Source organism: Rhinoderma darwinii, chromosome 4 (genome assembly GCF_050947455.1).
Source record: "Rhinoderma darwinii isolate aRhiDar2 chromosome 4, aRhiDar2.hap1, whole genome shotgun sequence".
Taxonomy (NCBI): domain Eukaryota; kingdom Metazoa; phylum Chordata; class Amphibia; order Anura; family Rhinodermatidae; genus Rhinoderma; species Rhinoderma darwinii.
In genome coordinates this window covers 183527639-183546953 of record NC_134690.1, presented here as the reverse complement: position 1 = coordinate 183546953, position 19315 = coordinate 183527639, and the positions used below count along the sequence as shown (strand labels likewise).

The window sequence follows — 19315 nt, the reverse complement described above, 5'->3', positions numbered from 1 at the left end:
GTAGTGATTGTTATTCATCTGATTCTGATTATACAACATAAAGCCATTATCAAGGTTTCCTGTTTTATGCCAGTGAATGTGTTGCTTATAATTAGATAGAGCGCTGATGTGAAGTAATTTGACATTTCATCACTAGATGGCAAGACAAATCTTAACGCCACATTTTGCTCATACAACCAGTTTAGCAACGGTGACCATTCTGTGTGATATGTATTTTTTTGTGGGTTAAAGTTCATTGTGATCTTGTAGTCTTATATATCCATGCTCTTATGACAGTATAATATGTGCATAACGGTTTAGTAAATTTAGTGATGTTGCTGTAAGTAAGGGGTCAGCTGAGTTATTCGGGTCAATGCGACTCTCTTAAGCATCTATAACAAGATGGAATATGGGACATTAGGGCATGAGCCTTTACAATATCAAAACATGTGTAATACTGTAGGTGGGAATTGAAAGATGCAACTGAGAAATGTAATTACATTTTTATCTTTTTCCATAGCTGAGGAAACTCCTTTTAGAGATTATACCTCCAATCTGATGATGATGTCAAAAAGAAGGCTTAAAATGGCTACATGAACAAGATTGATTTTATTCTTTGGTCTACCGCACAGACTAGTGCTTCAGCAGAGAAGGCTATTATGTAGAATAATAGTTTAGAAATGTGTTTACATCAATTGAGTAAGCACTTAATATAGCTTGATTTTGTTGTAGAAACCTACTTTTTGACTTTCCCTCATTGCAATTTAGTGAAAAATACTTTACCATGTTCTCTCCCCTGCCCTAGTTGTCATGTGCATACCGTACTAAAGACAAGTTTGTATTATTTGCCATATTGTTGATATGCTAGCCATTAACGTGCGATAGTTAAACGATTCATATCAGTCATGTCTCCTCCATAAACATGCATGTTGGGCTCAACTGAACATGCATGCTACTGTATATTATTAGGGAAGGAAGAAAATTAGCTTCCAGTCACCTCTGATGGCACTTAAGTGTCTGGGAAAGAATGGGATTCAACAGGTTGCAAAATAACCTGTCATATGGCTTTTACACCGAACAAGAAAATACAGTGGCAGTAGCAATAAGCATTAGAATGTCAATGGATCCTGCCTAATATAATGAGATCTTTTGAGAAATACCTACTGTCTTTGACCAACTATAGCCTTAATATTTTATATACAGTGTAAAGGGGCTGGTAGAATGGTGGGTTTCACTTACTTGTGTCGCCCACTATTACTACCTCCTTTATAATCAGGGTCACTAGGGTTATGCCTAGTTCCCCTACCTTTTCCTTATACTAATATTAAACTACTTGCTTTGCTGCTACTCAAGGGAATAAGACCGTACAATAACTACAATTGTGTAGTAAATAAAGGGTTATATTTATTACTAACAATAATCACACTTACATATAAAATACACCAAACACAGAACACAGTAACTGATTACCGTATAGTATCAGTATACCCCAATACATATTACACGTTAATATATACTGAGTATACTCACACTATACATAGTACAGTATAACCAAGGTATTACAATCCTAATTATACCACCACCCACTTACCTAAACATACATAGAAGTTACGTTACAACACAATACACGCTCACTATTTCTGTCCCACTCCCTCCTAATATAACTTTCCCTATACACTAAGGGTTAATACGGGATAAGGAGAAACAAGGGGAATGGGTTTCTGTGTACCTGGGGATGTGCAGGTCAAGGGTAACTGCAGGGTACTTAGTGCGGCAAGGGTTAACAGGTACTGCAAGGGTTAACAGGGACTGCAAGGGTTAACAGTTACTGCAGGGGTTACTTAGGGCCGCAAGGGGTAGTAGGGGAACTCAGGACTGCAAGGGTTACTTAGGGAACTCAGGGCTACAAGGGTTAACAGGGTAAGGGAATGTGCAGATGAGGAGCTGGAGAGAAAGGGTATAGGGGAGAAGAAACTTGTTGTATAGGGGAGAAGAAACTTAGCAGTTCATCTGGTCCAAGGTTGATGTGGTCTCAGGAGGGGAGAGCCATGAGGCAAGAGCAGACCAGGAGGGAAGGGGAGTCCATTGGGAGCAGGAGAGAAGGAAATAATAGGGAGAACTTTGGGACCGTTTGTCCTTTTAAACCCCCCGTGCACATCTGTGTGACATCACATGCTCATGCACGTGCAAGGGGGTGGAGGGCATGGGCTTATGGCTCCTCATGGAATACCATTACCTGGTAGGGGGATGGAAGGGCAGTTGGAACTTCCTGCTTCCTGGATTTGTTCACTGCTTATGGCTTCCATCCCCCAAGGTGTCTCATTACCGGGTGAGGGGAGAAATATACACCTTTCTGGAGGGACAAATATATATATCTACACTCACATGTACATAGATATAAATATATAAAACACTTCCCTTTACATACAGCACAGATGTAGCAAATGATATACTATTGTACTGTTATATATCTATACTATTCTATGAAAGTTTAATTAAAGTGGCTCTTTCACCAGATTATAATTGCCCTATCTCCTACATAATCTGGTCGGCGCTGTAATGTAGATAACAATAGTGGATTTAATTTTGAAAAACTATTATTTTTGAGCAAGTTATGAACAATTTTAGATTTCTGCTAATTAGTTTCTTAATGCCCAACTGGGCGTTTTTTAACTTTTGACCAAGTGGGTGTTGTACAGAGAAGTGTATGACGCTGACCAATCAGTGTCATACACTTCTCTCCATTCATGTCCATTTGTATTCACAACACAGTGGGATCTCGCGAGATCACGCTGTGCTGTCACATAAACCCACATTAACTTTACTGAAGTGTCTTGAGAGTGAATAGACATTGCCTCCAGCCAGCATGCGATGTCTGTTCACACTCTCGACACTTCGGTAAAGTTTCTGTGGGACTTACTCACACAGCATAGTGTGATCTCGTGAGATCACGCTGTGAATTCCAGCACCTTAGATTATGTTCACACCTGCATCATGTAATTCTGTTGTACTGCTCCATCAGAGGAGTAACGGTTCCATTGCACCAAGGACAGCAGCGGCAGGAGTTGGAACCCATTGCCTTCATTGGGTTTCATTGGCTTTCCGTCGGGGTGTCCATGGTTTCACTGGAAACAATAGGGCAGCATGCTGCGCTATTGTCTCTGGTGATCTCGGCCGGATCTGTGAAGGAGGCCCCTAACGTAGTCTCCAACGTTAATGTGAACAAGGCATTTGACTACATGTTTTATATATTATCATGTTTGTAGTAGGAGGTTGTTGTAAATAAACAAATGCTAAGACAATAACAAGGACGCTATACCTGTAAGTAAGGAATTATTTTGCAAAGAGTTTTTCCAAAGAACCAAGTTTCAGTTATGTCAACTACCAATGTTGCTGGAAGACAAGTAATAGTGACAAGCACATCTGCAAGTGACAAGTTGACTATGAAATAGTTGGTGACAGTCCTCATATGGTGATTCTTCCAAACTGCAACACAAACTAAAAAGATAGGCATATTTTAATACAAGTGAAATACAAATGTTAAATATATTTAGTCTGATGGATTAAATAATTTCTGTATATTGTCATGTTGTATCATTATTATTTTCATTACTATTGTAGTAGCTGCACTAACAGTAATAGCAGAAGTAAAAGGAATAGGTTAGGATCTATTTACATCAAAATTCACAAAAAGATACATAACTTTTACTAAGTAATAGACTAACATAATAGGCCCTCGGTCTAACAAGCATAATGGACTCAGATGTGGCCCTACCTGGTCAGAACACCTGCCCTTATAATGGCGATGCTGAATTCCGCCCTGACCCTACAGACGTCCTGTAAAGCCCTACTTCTGTCCTCCGACCGAGAGGGCTATTGGCTGGAGAGAGGAAGGGTAGCTGTCAAGGACCTGGTATGCAATAATGACACTACAACAGATGCACACACTAACCTACAAGGGTGGCTATCCCTAATCTAGGCCTTTCCATATTATAGAACCCCTACAAAAATTGATACTTATAGTGGACATGCGTAGAAAGACAAAAAGAAAACCCTGTTAGTTAGTACAAAACTTAGGTGAAGGTATGAGTGTGGATGAGCTTTATAGAACACATATATGACAACTAGTTGATGGTAAAATATATTCACAATAACCCTTGCTGGCATACAGCATATTTCAACCATCAAAATTAAAGTGGTTTTCCCACTAACTAAAATACAGTTAAATGTGTCCATAAATGGCAGTTATACATTTGTGCAATTCCAAGCAATTTTCTAAAATGTACTGTCATAAAGAAATATTATTACCATGCCTCTGTCAGAAGTTTTGTTGTGTTACTCTTTTCCCTTGGATCCGACCATAACCCATTCCTCTGGCTATGGTCGGGAAAAGACACATCCTGACCATTGTATGGCTTTGCGGTCGCTTTCGATGTTCTCATGAACGCGCTTTATTTAGTTTGTACTCGGCAACTTCCGATTATTCCTGAGTGCTTGGTGTGACTATAAGCCTGTAGCTGCTACTGCGCATGCGCAGCAGAAGCGCTGTCCAAATCTCCGCCTGCACTCGGGAACTGGCAACTGTTCCCAAGTGCTTCTGCTAAACTTGCATTTCAGCAAGACTGTATACCCCTCGGTAAGGGGTTCCAACCATTGTATGGTGAATAGTAGCATAGCTGCAGTAATCCAGAAAGGCATAGCTTCCAGTGCATGGAGGCAGCCGGAACAGATGATTGGTGTGGAGGTATCTCGGTGTCGAACCCCCACTCATCATATACTGATGACCTGGAGCTGCCAGTGCCAGATATACAGGGGAACATTTATCAGGGATCTTGATCCAATATAACCTACCTTATACAGGAAGAAGTATAGCTGCATCTGAGGAAACAAAATATTAATAAAGCCCCTGCCCAGATTTCATTCATCTACGCGTATTAAGGAAATTGTGCTTGGTAAGTGATAGACCGTGATATTGCATCTTCTTATGTAACAGGGTCAATGCTACATGATTGGATGATGGCTGATGTTGTACCAATATTAAAAAAGGTGAACAGGTATAACCAGGTAACTACTGTCCAGCAAGTCTATTATCTGTAATATGTAAACTAATTGAAGGTATTCTAAGGCAGCGTTTTTCAATGTTTCTAAGCCAATTACCCATAACTCCAATAAATAACATCAAAGTACAAGGCTATGATCATACACTGTGTTACTTATTATAAGTACAAGATGATCTCAGTTTAAAGGGAACCTGTCACCAGCATTTCACCTATTGAACTTTAGATATCCCTCGCTGGCCGCTGCTATAAAAAGTTCATTGCCGTTATCCCCTCTCCTAAACTCCTCCACTAACTGTAAATAACGGTCTGCAAACATTTTGCGCCTTTTGTCGCAATAATCTGGTGTCCCTTTGTACGCACACACCAGAAGAGGACATCGATGCACAAGCGCAGGATTTTGTGTACTGGGGAAAGGCGAGGAGCTGTCAATCAAGAGTAGGGAGGCGGGGGAAAACTCGGAAAGACTTGAGGAATGAAGATATGACTCTTTTCAAACAAAGATTTGACTCTTTTGAAACGAAGATATGAATCTTTTATGCTCATTAGCATACGGTGTGGGAACACAAAAAAAATGAATACTAAAGCTACAGAGCCGACTAAGAAGACAATTATAGGTTATATAGAAATTATTTTTCACCCACTACCACAAAGTAGTGTTGGTTTAATAGGTGAAATGCTGGTGACAGGTTCCCTTTAAAGAGGCTCTGTCACCAGATTCTCAAATCCTTATCTCCTATTGCATGGGATCGGCGCTGCAATGTAGATAACAGTAAAGTTGTTTTTTTTTAAAAAAACGTTCATTTTTGGCCAAGTTATGAGCTATTTTATATATATGCAAATGAGGTTTGAAATGGACAACTGGGCGTTTTTTTTTCGTTATGTCCAACTGGGCGTGTATTGTGTTTTTAACTGGGCGTGTTTACGTGTATGACGCTGACCAATCAGTGACCAGTCAGCATCATACACTCATCTCCATTGATTTACACAGCAGCGATGTGCAGCCACATACACAGAGATTAACATTAATCAAGTGTCCTGATAATGAATACACATGATCATCCAGCCTGGACGTCATGTGTAGTCAGAATCCTGACACTTCTAAATCTTTTCTGTGAGACTCCGGCAAGGGAAGCGAAATCTCGCGAGATTACGGAGGTAAACGAGATTTCGTTTCACTTGCTAGAAATCTCAAAGAAAAGAGTCAGAAGTGTCAGGATTCTGAATACACATGACGTCCAGGCTGGATGATCATGTGTATTCATTATCAGGACACTTGATTAACGTTAATCTCTGTTTATGTGGCTGCACATCGCTGCTGTGTAAATTAATGGAGATGAGTGTATGATGCTGACTGGTCACTGATTGGTCAGCGTCATACACGTAAACACGCCCAGTTAAAAACACAATACACGCCCAGTTGGACATAATGAAAAAAAACCGCCCAGTTGTCCATTTCAAACCTCGTTTGCATATATATAAAATAGCTTATAACTTGGCCAAAAATGAAAGTTTTAAAAAAAAAACAAACGTTACTGTTATCTACATTGCAGCGCCGATCACATGCAATAGGAGATAGGGATTTGAGAATCTGGTGACAGAGCCTCTTTAAGTACACCCTAGAGCAGGGGTCTCAAACTCAGCTAGGTTAATGGGCTGCACATAGAAAAAATGTGAGGTTGACAGGCCACATGACTTTAAATTTTGATACACTACAAAATTATTCTTAATCAATTAGTTATTTGAACTACTATAGGTAGTGCCACACCCCGTTGAAGATAGCACCATTGGGACTCCCTCTAGGAGTGGAATCCCCAGACAGAGCATAGGCCGGGTATTCGACTCAAAGAGGGGACACCCAAAGTAACTGTCCATATATGGACAGTGATGTCAAGGGCTACCCCGGGCACAGCACTTATAGAAGCATAGTGCCCAGGGAGTCCTCTGCTCCACCGATCTGAGCTAATGCTAATCCTGAGGACGCAGGACACTGCACAGCATCCGGGACTGTCCCTCTGAATCCAGTATGGTTGGGAGGGCCAGGGGGGAATGTAGCGCTATCTGAGTGGGGAGGTGAGGGGCAATATTTACAGGGGGATGCACTATCTACAGGGGGCTGTGTAGCCATTGCTCACCAGCCACCAACAGACTGCACTCCTTATGATGTCATGAAGGAGCGCCGGCGCATTCCTCCTTCGAACTGCTCTCTCCTCTCCCGGGGGAGCTACGGTGACAGCCTCAGGAGTCGCATGCAGCCTGCAGGCCACATGTTTGAGACCCCTGCCCTAGAGGCATGCCATGTACCACAGGATGAGAACCTAGGTTCTAAGGTATGAACAGAAAATGACATAGAAGTAAATAATCTAATAACTGATAGCCAGCATGGATTTATGAAAAACAGGTTGTGCCTAGCCAATATCCTTGGTTTCTGTGAGGCGGTAACTGCAAATCTGGATGCTTGTAATGTGGCTAGTGTGATATATCTGGTTTTTGCAAAAGCATTTGATACTGTACCACACAACCTTGTACTGAATTTACAGAGGCAGGGACTGAGGGAATATGTATGACCATGGGTAAAAACAAAGAGTCATTATATATGGTACACACTCTACTCTGGTTATAATGTCAAGAAGCGGCTGCAAAACCAAACACGAATTTAGAGTGTATAAAAAGAGGGATAAAAATGATAATTCTAATGTAATATTACACCTCTATAAATCCCTTGTAAGACCATATCTCGAACATAGCACTCAGGTTTTGGCTCCACTTTGTCAAAAGGATTTAGGATAACTGGAGATGGTTCAAAAGCGGGCAACTAGAATTTTAAATCAGATAGGTCTCTCTTACATTAACCCCTTGGTGACATGTCACATACTATTACGTTGCTGTTGCCAAGGTCTTAAGGCAAAGCAACGTAATAGTACGCGATGATGATGGTGCGGGTACAGAAGCTGAGCCCGCACCATCGCCAGCGGGTGTTGGCTGTATAGTGCAGCTGAGACACTGCTGCATGTCCAGGACCAGAGTTAGTCTCCGATCCGGCCGATTAACCCCTAAAATGCAGCGCTCAAAAGCGAGCGCTGCTTCTAATGGGGTTTTACCAGCAGATCGAAACCCAGTGATGTAATCTCGAGGTTACGATGACTGCTCCGGCAGACCGGAGGCCTGACAATGGTCTCCTGTCTGCCAAGTATGGAAGCCTGCAAGGTCCCGCCCGGAGGCAGGGTCTAAAAGGCTTCCGTCCCTAGAAACAAGATTGCGCAGGCTCAGAAGCTGAGCCTGCCACATCAGCCGCCGGTGTCAGCTGTATGTTATAGCTGACACCGTGCTGTAATGGCAAGGAATGGAGCTAGCTCCGATCCATGATATTAACCCCTTAGATGCCACGGTCAAAAGCGATCACGGCATCTTTGTGGTTTTTAGCCGATCGGCATTGCTGCAAGTGGCGTAGTTTACAAAATGGGGTCAATTTTGGGGTGTTTCCACTGTTTTCATCCCTCTGGGGCTTGCAGATGCGACATGGCACCGAAAACAATTATAGCAAAATTTAAGCTCCAAAAGCCAAATGACACTCCTTCCCTTCTGAGGGCTGTCGTGTGTTCAAACATAAGTTTATGACCACATGTGGGGAATTTCCGTAATCGGGAGAAATTGCTTTACAAATGTTGGGGTTCTTTTTCTCCTTTATTCCTTGTAAAAATGAAAACATTGTATGTTTTATTTGAAAAAATGTAGATTTTTTTTTTATGGCTTAATTCAAAGAAATTTAGCAAAAAAACTGTTGTATCAAAATCCTCACTATACCCCTAGATTAATTCCTTGGGGGTGTAGTTTCCAAAATGGTGTATTCTTGAGGGTTTTGCCTATGTTTTGGCACGACAAGACCTTTTCAAAGCTGAGATGGTGCCTAAAATATTTTGTAATAGAAAGGAGACCTGAAAATTCACTAATGCTCCTTTGCTTCTGAGGCCTGTGCTTCAGTCAATTAGGGCCACATGTGGAATGTTTTGAAAAACTGCAGAATCTGGGCAATAAATATTGAAGTGTCTTTCTGTGGTAAAACTTTCTGTGTTACAGGAAAAAATTTATTACAAATGGATTTCGGCAACAAAAATGACATTTTTCACTTTCACCTTCACTTTGCTTTAATTCCTGTGAAACGCCTATAGGGTTAACACACTTTCTTAAGGCTGTTTTGAATACTTCGAGGTGTTTCGTTTTTAAAATGGTGTGATTTATGGGGACTTTCTAATATATAAAGCCCTCAAAGCCACTTCAGAACTGAACTGGTCCCTGAAAAATAGCCTTTTGAAATTTTCTTGAAGATGTGAGAAATTGCTGCTAAAGTTCTAAGCTTTGTAACATCCTAGAAAAATAAAATGACTTTCAAAAAATTATGTAAACATAAAGTAGGCATATGAGAAATGTAAACTAGTAACTATTTTGTGTGGAATTACTATCTGTCTTACAAGCATATACATTTAAATTTTGAAAAATGCAAATTTTTCAAAATTTGCCCTAAATTTTGGTGTTTTTCACAAATAAATATTGAATTTATCGATCAAATTTTTTCACTAACATAAATCACAATATGTCACGAGAAACCGTTCTCAGAATCGCTTGGATAAGTAAAAACATTCCCACGTTATTACCACATAAAGGGACCAATGTTATACTAATCGGCAGCCACTTGTCTCTATCAATCACTGATAGAAAAAAGAGGCTGCTGATTAAAAATAAAATAAAAAGCATTTCATACGTACCCGGTCGTTGTCTTGGTGACGAGTCGCTCTTCTTCCTCCAGTCCGACATTCTTTCCTGACGCGGCAGCCTGCAATTTGCTGCAGCGGCCGCGGCAGCCTGTGATTGGCTGCAGAGGCCGCGGCAGCCTGTGATTGGCTGCCGCGGCTGCGGCAGCCTCTGATTGGCTGCAGAGGCGGTCACGTGACGTGCGTGACCGCCACTACAGCCTGTGATTGGCTGCAGCGGCGACATGGATGAAACGTCATCGCTGGAGGCCGGACAGGAGGAATGTAAATATGAACTTGTTTTTTTTTTTTTTTTATTACATTAAAATTTTATTTTCCGCGCGTGGTACTGTCAAGGTTGCTGAAAGAGTTAGTGCAGCCCATTAACTCTTTCAGCACCCTGGGCAGTACCATGCTCGGCACATGAAAATTACAGGTTCGGTCAGAACTAGTTCGGTCCGAATCGAACTTTTTCGTGAAATTCGGCGAACTAGCCGAACCGAACTTTTTATAAGTTCGCTCATCTCTACTTATGGGCACACCACTGGGTAGACTGGGGTGCAGAGTCTAAGGTATCCCTACTTTTTACCCTTAACACCGGTAATCAAGTTTTGATTTTGCTGCAAGAAGATCCTCAGGTAATAGTCTCAAGAATAGCCACCAGTTAGCAGCCGGATGCAGCAGTCACAACAGGAAAAGGCATGAAGACTGGACTGGAGTGTAGACATAGGCTAGAGCTTGGACTTAGAAATGGAGTAGGACAGGTACCTAGAAAATCAGAGCAACCGACTTCAGGAGCAGGAACATAGACACAAGAATGGAGTCAGAGGACTGAAATGTGGAAACAGAAATGTAGAACTACAAGTGCCAGGCATGGTATCAACAGGGCAAGGTAAAGGAAGAGTACAGAAAAAGGGCGGGTTGAAATGAGGAGTAGACATGTTAAAACTGAACAATGGTGTATATATGAAGAGTAATAAAACAAACAACAAGATAGAAATCACTGAAGCAACAAGGGAATATTTGGAAATATTGTCAGGTCATGTATTACCGCATGGTGGCGGTTCAAGGGGTTAAAACTACCAGACAGATTCCCATTAAATATACTGTACAATGAATTGAGAACAATTCCATCTGCCCTGCAATTTTGTTATTTTAAAGATATCCTATATAATTACAGATCCAGAACCAAGCTCTGACATATATACAGTACCACAACCAAGCTCAGTACAAAAATACAGTACCACAACCAAGATTAGTACATAAATACAGCACTAGAACCAAGCTCTGATATATATATACAGCACCAGCACCAAGTTCAGTACATATATACAGCACTAGAACCAACCTCAGTACATAAATACAGCACTAAAACCAAGCTCAGTACATATATACAGCCCCAGAACCAAGGTTAGTACATGTGCCCCCTGTAGATAGTGCCCCCATAGCCCCCTGTAGATAATTACCCCCCATAGAGCCTCTGTAGATAGTGACCTACATAGAAGCCCCTGTAGATAGTGTCCCCCATACAGCCCTCTGTAGATAGTGCCCACATATGGACTCCAGAGCTGCAAGGCAATAGTGCTAACCACTGAACCATGCTGCCCTACATATAGCTTCCCCTATAGACAGTGCTCCACGTATAGTTCACCTCTGTAGATAGTCTCAGATAGCTCCCCCTGTATATAGTGTCCCACATATAGCCCACCCCTGTAGACAGTGCCCTACATATAGCCACCCTGTAGCTAGTGCCCCACAGGTAACCCACCCCTGTATATAGGGTCCCACATATAGCCCACACTATAGAAAGTGGCCTAAAAAATAGCTCCCCTATAGATAGTGCTCTACATATAGCCCACCCCTGTATATTGTCTCACATATAGATCGCCCTGTATATAGTGCCCCACATATAGACTTCCCTGTAGATAGTACCCCACATCCCCACATATAGACCCCCCCTGTATATAGTGGCCCACATCCCCATATATAGACCCCCCCCGTAGATTGTGCCCCACATCCCCACATACAGACCACGCCTGTAGCTAGTGCCCAACATCCCCACATATAGACCCCCCTGTATATAGTAGCCCATATATAGACGACCCCCCTTGTAGCTAGAGCCCCACTATAGATAATGCCACTCACAGTTTTATGAGAAAAAAACAAAAAACTTTATATACTCACATGATCCTGTTCCCACGCTGTGGCACGTCTGCTGGAGCTGAACGAGCGTCGTTCAATGACGTTGATTGGTGGGGTAGAATGACTTGCCCCGTCAATCAGCGCCTTTCAAGCATGGAAGCTGTGCGATAACGTCATTGTGCCGCTAGCCAATCAGCGTCATTGTAAGGCACTGAATGGTCGGGCATGGAACATGCCCATCCATTCAGCACTAGTGCATGTATTTGGCTGTCACTAGCACCGGGGCCCACTCCATAACGGCTGCTAGCGGCGCCCCCGGGCATATGGGGCGGCGTGTCGGCTGGCGGCACTGGCCCCCTCAAGCCACGGGCCCCGTAGCAGCCGCTACAGCTGCTACCGCGGTAGTTACGCCACTTAATTCAAACACAACTGTTTTTACTCATAGCATGAGATACTGGATATTGTTACCTTTTCTAAATTTAGATAAGAGCGATACACAAAGGGATGTATATTGTGGCTGGCTATGCACAGAGAGGACTAAAAAAAAAAAAGCAAGTATGTGTAAGTACTTAACCCCTTAATGACCGGGCCTGAAAAGACCTTAATAACCAGCTAAATTTTTCTGGTTTTGCCTCTCTGCCTTTCAGCAGCCTTAACTTTTTTATTTTTTCCTTGACATGGTTGTATGAGGTCTTGTTTTATGCGAGAGAAATAGAAAAAGCGATTCTTGTTTTTCTTGTTTATTTTTTATCCCGTTCATGTTTCACGCTAAATAACCCATTAGATTAATTCTTCAGGTTATTATGGTCGTATAGATACCTAATATGTGTAGGTTTTTTGTTGTTATTTAGTGTAGGGGCAATAAAATATATTTTATGCAAAATAATGCCTTTTTTTGGGACTTTTTTATTTTTTTGTTACTTTTTTTTAAATCCCATTAAGGGATAATTTTATTTATAACTTTATTTTTTACTTATAAATTATTAGCATACTCCTGCATGCTAATACATTACACTGTGTCACTATGACACAGGCTGCTGATCAGGCAGCACATAGTGTGCACGAACAGCAGACAAATGAAACAGACAGCCCTGGGGCCCTTTCTAGGTCCCCAGGGCTGACTGCAGAGGGATTCTACGGTGTTTGATCGCATCACCGGAATCCCGGTGATGCAATCAAAGAGGGGACTTCCCTTTGTTCATGCCGCGGTCACAGACGGTGGGCGGTCATTAAGGAGTTAATTAAATTCAAGCAGCTAAACTGACTTAACCACTACGCGCACCACGACACAACTGTACGTCCTGGTGGCCAGTGTCTTAGCGCTCCAGGACGTATAGTTACGGCACGGTTCCCGCCGCACTCTGTAGGTGACAGAGTGTACCGAGAACCGGGAGGTCTGCTGTCTCCGACAGCAAACACTACCCAGTCACCGGCAATGGACCCGTAAAAGCGGTCTAATGTTGTCGATCGGTGTAATCGGTGGTTCTGTACAGATCCACCGATTGCATCGTTCCTGTAAATAACACAATGCAAGTAGAGAGAAAAAAAGCCTGTAAATAAAGTGTTAAAAACTGTTCCCGGGACTTGTAATTAAGTCCGGGAACGGTTACTTTGGAACACCCCCCTGCCCCATGCTCCACGTGACCGGCAATGGACCAATAGCAGCGGTCCATTGCCAGTGATTGCTGGGACTGTTCAGACCCACCAATCACAGTGCATTTTTCACCCAGGAGAGAAGTTGGAGAGGTCAGAGCCTGTGTCGTGTTGTGTGACCCACACAAAGTGAAAATCAGACTTAACCCCTAATTTATTGTTCCCCTGTTTCTAGTGTGTGACCCCACACACCTCCCAGTGTATAAGGGAGATTTTATTTTATTTTTTTCCATAAATCACTAAAAATAATTTTGTTGTTAGGTAGTTGTCTAAGTCGGTGTACGTCAATACATCGCGTCAGTTAGTCAGCGTCAATCCGTTGTCAGTTTCAATCCATAGGGTCTGTCGCGTCACTTGTCATTTAGTGACAATCCGTCACTGTCAGTCGCATCACTTGTCAGTTAGTGTCAATCCGTCACTGTCAGTCTCGTCACTTGTCATTTAGTCAGCGTTAGTAAGTGTCATTTAGTAAGTGGTACTAAGTGTTATAAAAAAAAAAAATTGTGTTGGTCAGTGTTAGTGTTTAGTGTTTTCTGTGAAAATTAAAAAAAACTAAAAACTTAGTTTGTCAGTCTTAGCGTTAGTTAGTGTTTTTAGTGTTTTATGTGAAAAAACAAAAAAAAAAATCTTTGTTATACAACGGTTTGTTATAGCTGCGTGTCCATAAACTACATATATATATATTAATAAAATGGCTGCAAAACGTTGCACCACTGAAGAGGCGTACGCCATGATCGTGTCCGATATGGACTCAGCGAGCGGTGAGGAACCAGAGTTCTTTCTCTCATCCTCCTCCTCCTCTAGTGACAGTGAGGAACCTCCTCGTAGTTGCAGGAGGGTTAGTGCCCAGGTTCTGCTTAACCCTGAAACTGCCGTTCTTCCTGACCCTGGTACTGCCAGCAGTGATTGGTCACCCCCAACCAATTACACCCCCATTCTCCATTGCCTTCCCATAGAAGTCTATAAAGAGGGGAAGGGGCATAAGGAGGTAGCAGTAGCAGAAAGAAAGAGATGCAGACACTGCTTTTGATAGAAGTTTATGGATAGGGAAGGGGAAGCAGGAAGAGGGAGCAGAGAGAGAGAGACACACAGACAGATGCTGCAGCCCTTAGAAGTCTTTTGTGGGGGGTGGGAGAGCAGGAAGAAAGCAGAGAGGGAGAGACACAGACACTGCGGCCTAACAAAAGTTTATGGAGAAAGGGCAGCAAGCGGAGGGAGTAGAGAAAGAGAGAAAGCAGACAGAGGCTGCTGGTCTGAGTTATTCGTCATCCTAGTGCTGGATTCTCAGCTGCACTGTTCAGTCAGTTCTGCTGTTTATATGTCCTCCATGCTGTTTCTGCTTCTAAGGTCGTACAATAGAGAGATAGTGGACAGAATGTTCCGTGCTCTGTGTGTCGTGTGTGTATAGGGGACATGCTAGGAGTACTGGCTCCGCCCACTAACTCAAGAAAAACTGAGAATTAGAGATAGTGCCTGTAGAGGTTAAGACGGCTATAAAAAAATAAAATGCTATAAGTCATATAATGGCCAGAAATAGTGTTATTATGTACACACATATGAAAGCTTATTCTAAAAAGTCACCTGAAGTTATATGTATGTTTTAAGGGCACCAATGACCCTAACGAAGATCTTTACACCTGTTCTTACCCATTGTGCCTGCCGCTGGATGATATTACCATTATGACATCGTTCAGGCTAGCCACTTCCAAAGCTCAGTCTGTTCACCAGCATGAAGGTTTAACATCTTCTATTAGTTAAAATTAGGTCACCACAACTTGCCTGCAACTTCTACCTGATAGCTCAATAGCGTAATGAAAGCGGTGAGAGTTTATGAAATATTGTATTCCACATGTAACACTTTCTTTCAAAAATCGATTCCCATTTATCAGTACACTTAATTCAATGCTTTTAACTTAAAAACTAGGCTTTCCGGCAAAAGCTATAAAAAGAGGATTAAACATGCCAAATCCCCGACTCACAAAGCTTCATCCAACAACACTTAGCAGTAAAAAAAAAACAATAATAGTAAGCTGAATAATTGCCTTTCCTTTGGGCTTGGAAGGACAATTCCAACATATAACTCATCACAGTCATAATAGAATTACACAAGGTACCAGATATACAATGGCAAGATCAAACAAATACCAGATACAATAATAAATGCATCATTAACCTGTTAATGCCGAAGGACGGATATATCCGTCCTCTGCAGCTTCTAGTTCGCGCAGGAGGACGGATATATCCGTCCTGTGATCGCGAGGGTACTGACAGTGTACACACGCGATCAGCGGCAGGAGCACAGCTGTTATACACAGCCTGGCTCCTGCTGCAACTGCCGTAATCGAGGCGCGCTCCGATTCCGGCACTTTAACCCATTAAATGCCGCTGTCAATAGCGACAGCGACATCTAATGTCTTTAACAGAGGGAGGGAGCTCCCTCTGTCACCCCCATCGGCGCACCCGCAAAGAAATCGCAGGTCGCCGTCGGGTTTCCATGACAGCCGGGGGTCTAACAAAGACCCCCAGGTCTGTTTTCAGCAAATGCCTGTTAGGCCATGCCTAGTAGATTGCCTGTCAGTTTTACACTATAATGCTTTGATATACTAAGTATACCAAAGCATTATATATGTGATCAGCAGATCACATGGTGAAGTCCCCTGATGGGACTAAAAGAAAAAAAGTAAAGCAGTTAAATAAAGTTTGTGAAACAAAAATAAAAAAAATTACAGTCAAAATAAAATAACACTACTTTTTTTACCCAAAAAGTGGTTTTATTTAGTAAAAGTGTTAAAGCGAATAACACATACACATATATGGTATCCCCGCAATTTTAACGACTTGAACAATAAAATGAACACATTAATTAAACCGCCGGATGAACGGCGTCCAAAAAAAACGCAAAAAACAACGCCAACATTCTCCCTTTTCTCCCATTCCCCCCATTAAAAAATAAATAAAAGTTAATCTATAAGTCCTATGTACGCCAAAATAGTACTAATGAAAACTACACCTTGGCCCGCAAAAATCAAGCCCATATACGGCCACATTGATGGAAAATAAAAAAGTTACGGTTCTTGGAATGCGGCAATGCAAAAACAAGCAATTTTTTTCTAAAAGGGTTTTTATTGTGCAAACGTAGGAAAACATATAAAACCTTTACATATTTGGTATCCCCTTAATCGTGCCGACCCTTAGAATAAAGTTAACATGTTATTTACGCTGCATAGTAAACGGCGTAAATTTATAACGTGAAAATCAATGCTGGAATAGTTGCTTATTTTCAATTCTCTCCTAAAATAAAGTTAATAAAAGTTAATCGATATATATATTATAAGCATCTAAAAATGGTGCAAATACAAAATACAACTCGTCCCGCAAAAAACAAGCCCTTATACGGCTATGATGACGGACTTAAAATAAAGTTACGACTCATGGAATGCGACCGTGAAAAAACAAAAAATAATCCTTGGTCATTAACGTGCAAAATGGCCTGGTCATTAAGGGGTTAAGCAAGTAATAGTTATTAAAAATGGGCGGGTGGAAGGGAAATGTTTCCTCCAGTTCTTCTGGTGGGAGAAATAGGAAGAGTGAGATAAGACAGGAAGTTAGCTCTCTGCCTAAACCCCACTCTAGACAGTAAAGTACTAGGTACCTACATACTCCTGCTCTTAAAGGAGAACCACCCTTGCTTAAATCTATTTAACTATACTAGAAAAAACTGCAGGAGTTAAAGTTCCCCCTCCCACAGTCATATCCCATTTTGCTTAGTGCTCCGGGGGAGTCTTTACAGCCGCCACAACGATAACAACCCACTACTTTCCTGTCTAGCCAGGTGCTGGTCACCTTAGGGACCACAAAATGGCTTCTTACCAAGCAGTCTCTTAAACTTCTACCTTTATAAAAGGTTAGAACAGGCTTGGATGGAAGCAAATACCTGGAATCAGACACAGAAGGCCACAATATTTATTTAGTATTTTTCTGACCTTACCAAAAGCATTGTCATATCTCCCAAAAAAAAAGGATGTTTAACTTCATTTATGGTTTGTTGTCTAGGTGTAAGAAATTATATGTGGTGGCTGAGAGGGCTATTTGATAAGAGACTCTCTTAAAGAGGCTCTGTCACCACATTATAAGTGCCCTATCTCCTACATAAGGAGATCGGCGCTATAATATAGGTGACAGCAGTGCTTTTTATTTAGAAAAACAATCTATTTATGAGGGATTTTTAGCTTTATGCTAATGAGTTTCTTAATGCCCAAGTGGGCGTGTTTATTCTTTAGACCAAGTGGGCATTGTACAGAGGAGTGTATGACGCTGACCAATCAGCGTCATACACTTCTCTCCATTGATTTACACTGCACTAGCGATATAGCTAGGCAAACGTAATCTCGCGAGATTACGATGTAAACGAGATTACGTTTGCCTTGATGGAAATCTCACAGAAAAGATTCAGACGTGTCAGGATTCTGAATACACATCACGTCCTGGCTGGAGGTAATCTATATTCATTATCAGGACACTGCAGTAATGTTATAGTGTGTGTATGTAGCTGCACATAACGATATAGCTATATCGCTAGTGCAGTGTAAATGAATGGAGAGAAGTGTATGATGCTGATTGGTCAGCATCATACACTCCTCTGTACAACGCCCACTTGGTCTAAAGTAAAAACACGCCTACTTGTGCATTAAGAAACTCATTAGCATAAAGCTAAAAATCGCTCATAAAGTGGTAAAAATAGCTTGTTTTTCTAAATAAAAGGCACTGCTGTCACCTACATTATAGCGTCAATCTCCTTATGTAGGAGATAGGGCACTTATAATGTGGTGACAGAGTCTCTTTAACACCACAGAATTAGTTTTTTCTGATCAAAAGCTTGAGATTTAACAGTTTATCAGATATGGTCCTTTTTTAAATCCTTTTTTTGAGGGACCACAGGTATTTGCGGCTGTTTATTTACAGAGTATACGAGTTATAAGTGACCCCTCAGGGTTTTTCTCTATAAACACATCAAGGAATAGTAATATATTTTTACATATCTCACACGTAAATTACAAATGGAAGGGATTCACTTACCAATAAATTCATTGTAAAGCAGTTTTATCCCCCTGCAAGAGTATAAAGATATAATTGATGAAGCGAGACCACAACTGGATCTTACCCATATGCTGCTCCATGTTATCCTTAAAGACCGAGGTATTTGCCCACCAGCCCAGAAGCAAGATGGCATATGTAGGGGCACAGGGGCACCCCATTGCGGCGTCCCTGAGCTTGTGGTAAATTTTCTTATCAAATAAGAAATAATTTTTCTCTAGAAATATACGTATACAGTTGCTTCAAAACAAATTAGTTCTGATGGTGGAAATGGCTACCCCTTAGGCTAAAAAAGAACAGACCTGCATCAATTCCAAAAAGGATGAGGGTTAAAAGAGTAGAATGTTTCTCTGAACTTGCCAATAAAGTGTCAGGGCCCACAGACACCCCTCTAGTTTTGGGGTAGACTATGAATAATCTTGGGAAGAGGTGGCTTGAGGCAGAGTTTAAAGGAGCAAGGGGCTGGACGAGAAAAGTATCAGGAATCGCACTTGGGAACTGAATATTGACAGGGTTTAACCCCTTAATGACCGGGCCATTTTGCACGTTAATGACCAAGGATTATTTTTTGTTTTTCCACGGTCGCATTCCAAGAGTCGTAACTCTTTTTTTATTCCGTCGACATAGCCGTATAAGGGCTTG

General features: G+C 41.7%; 1 protein-coding gene across 1 annotated transcript in view; it reads right to left on the bottom strand.

Moving 5' to 3' along the window:
* The window catches only part of HCRTR2 (hypocretin receptor 2), a 145717-nt gene that overhangs the window by 65737 nt on the left and 60665 nt on the right, over positions 1–19315 (bottom strand). Inside the window, exon 2 of the mRNA XM_075864134.1 lies at positions 3299–3477. Coding sequence (XP_075720249.1) covers positions 3299–3477 — 179 coding nt within the window. The remainder of the gene's footprint in view (positions 1–3298; positions 3478–19315) is intronic.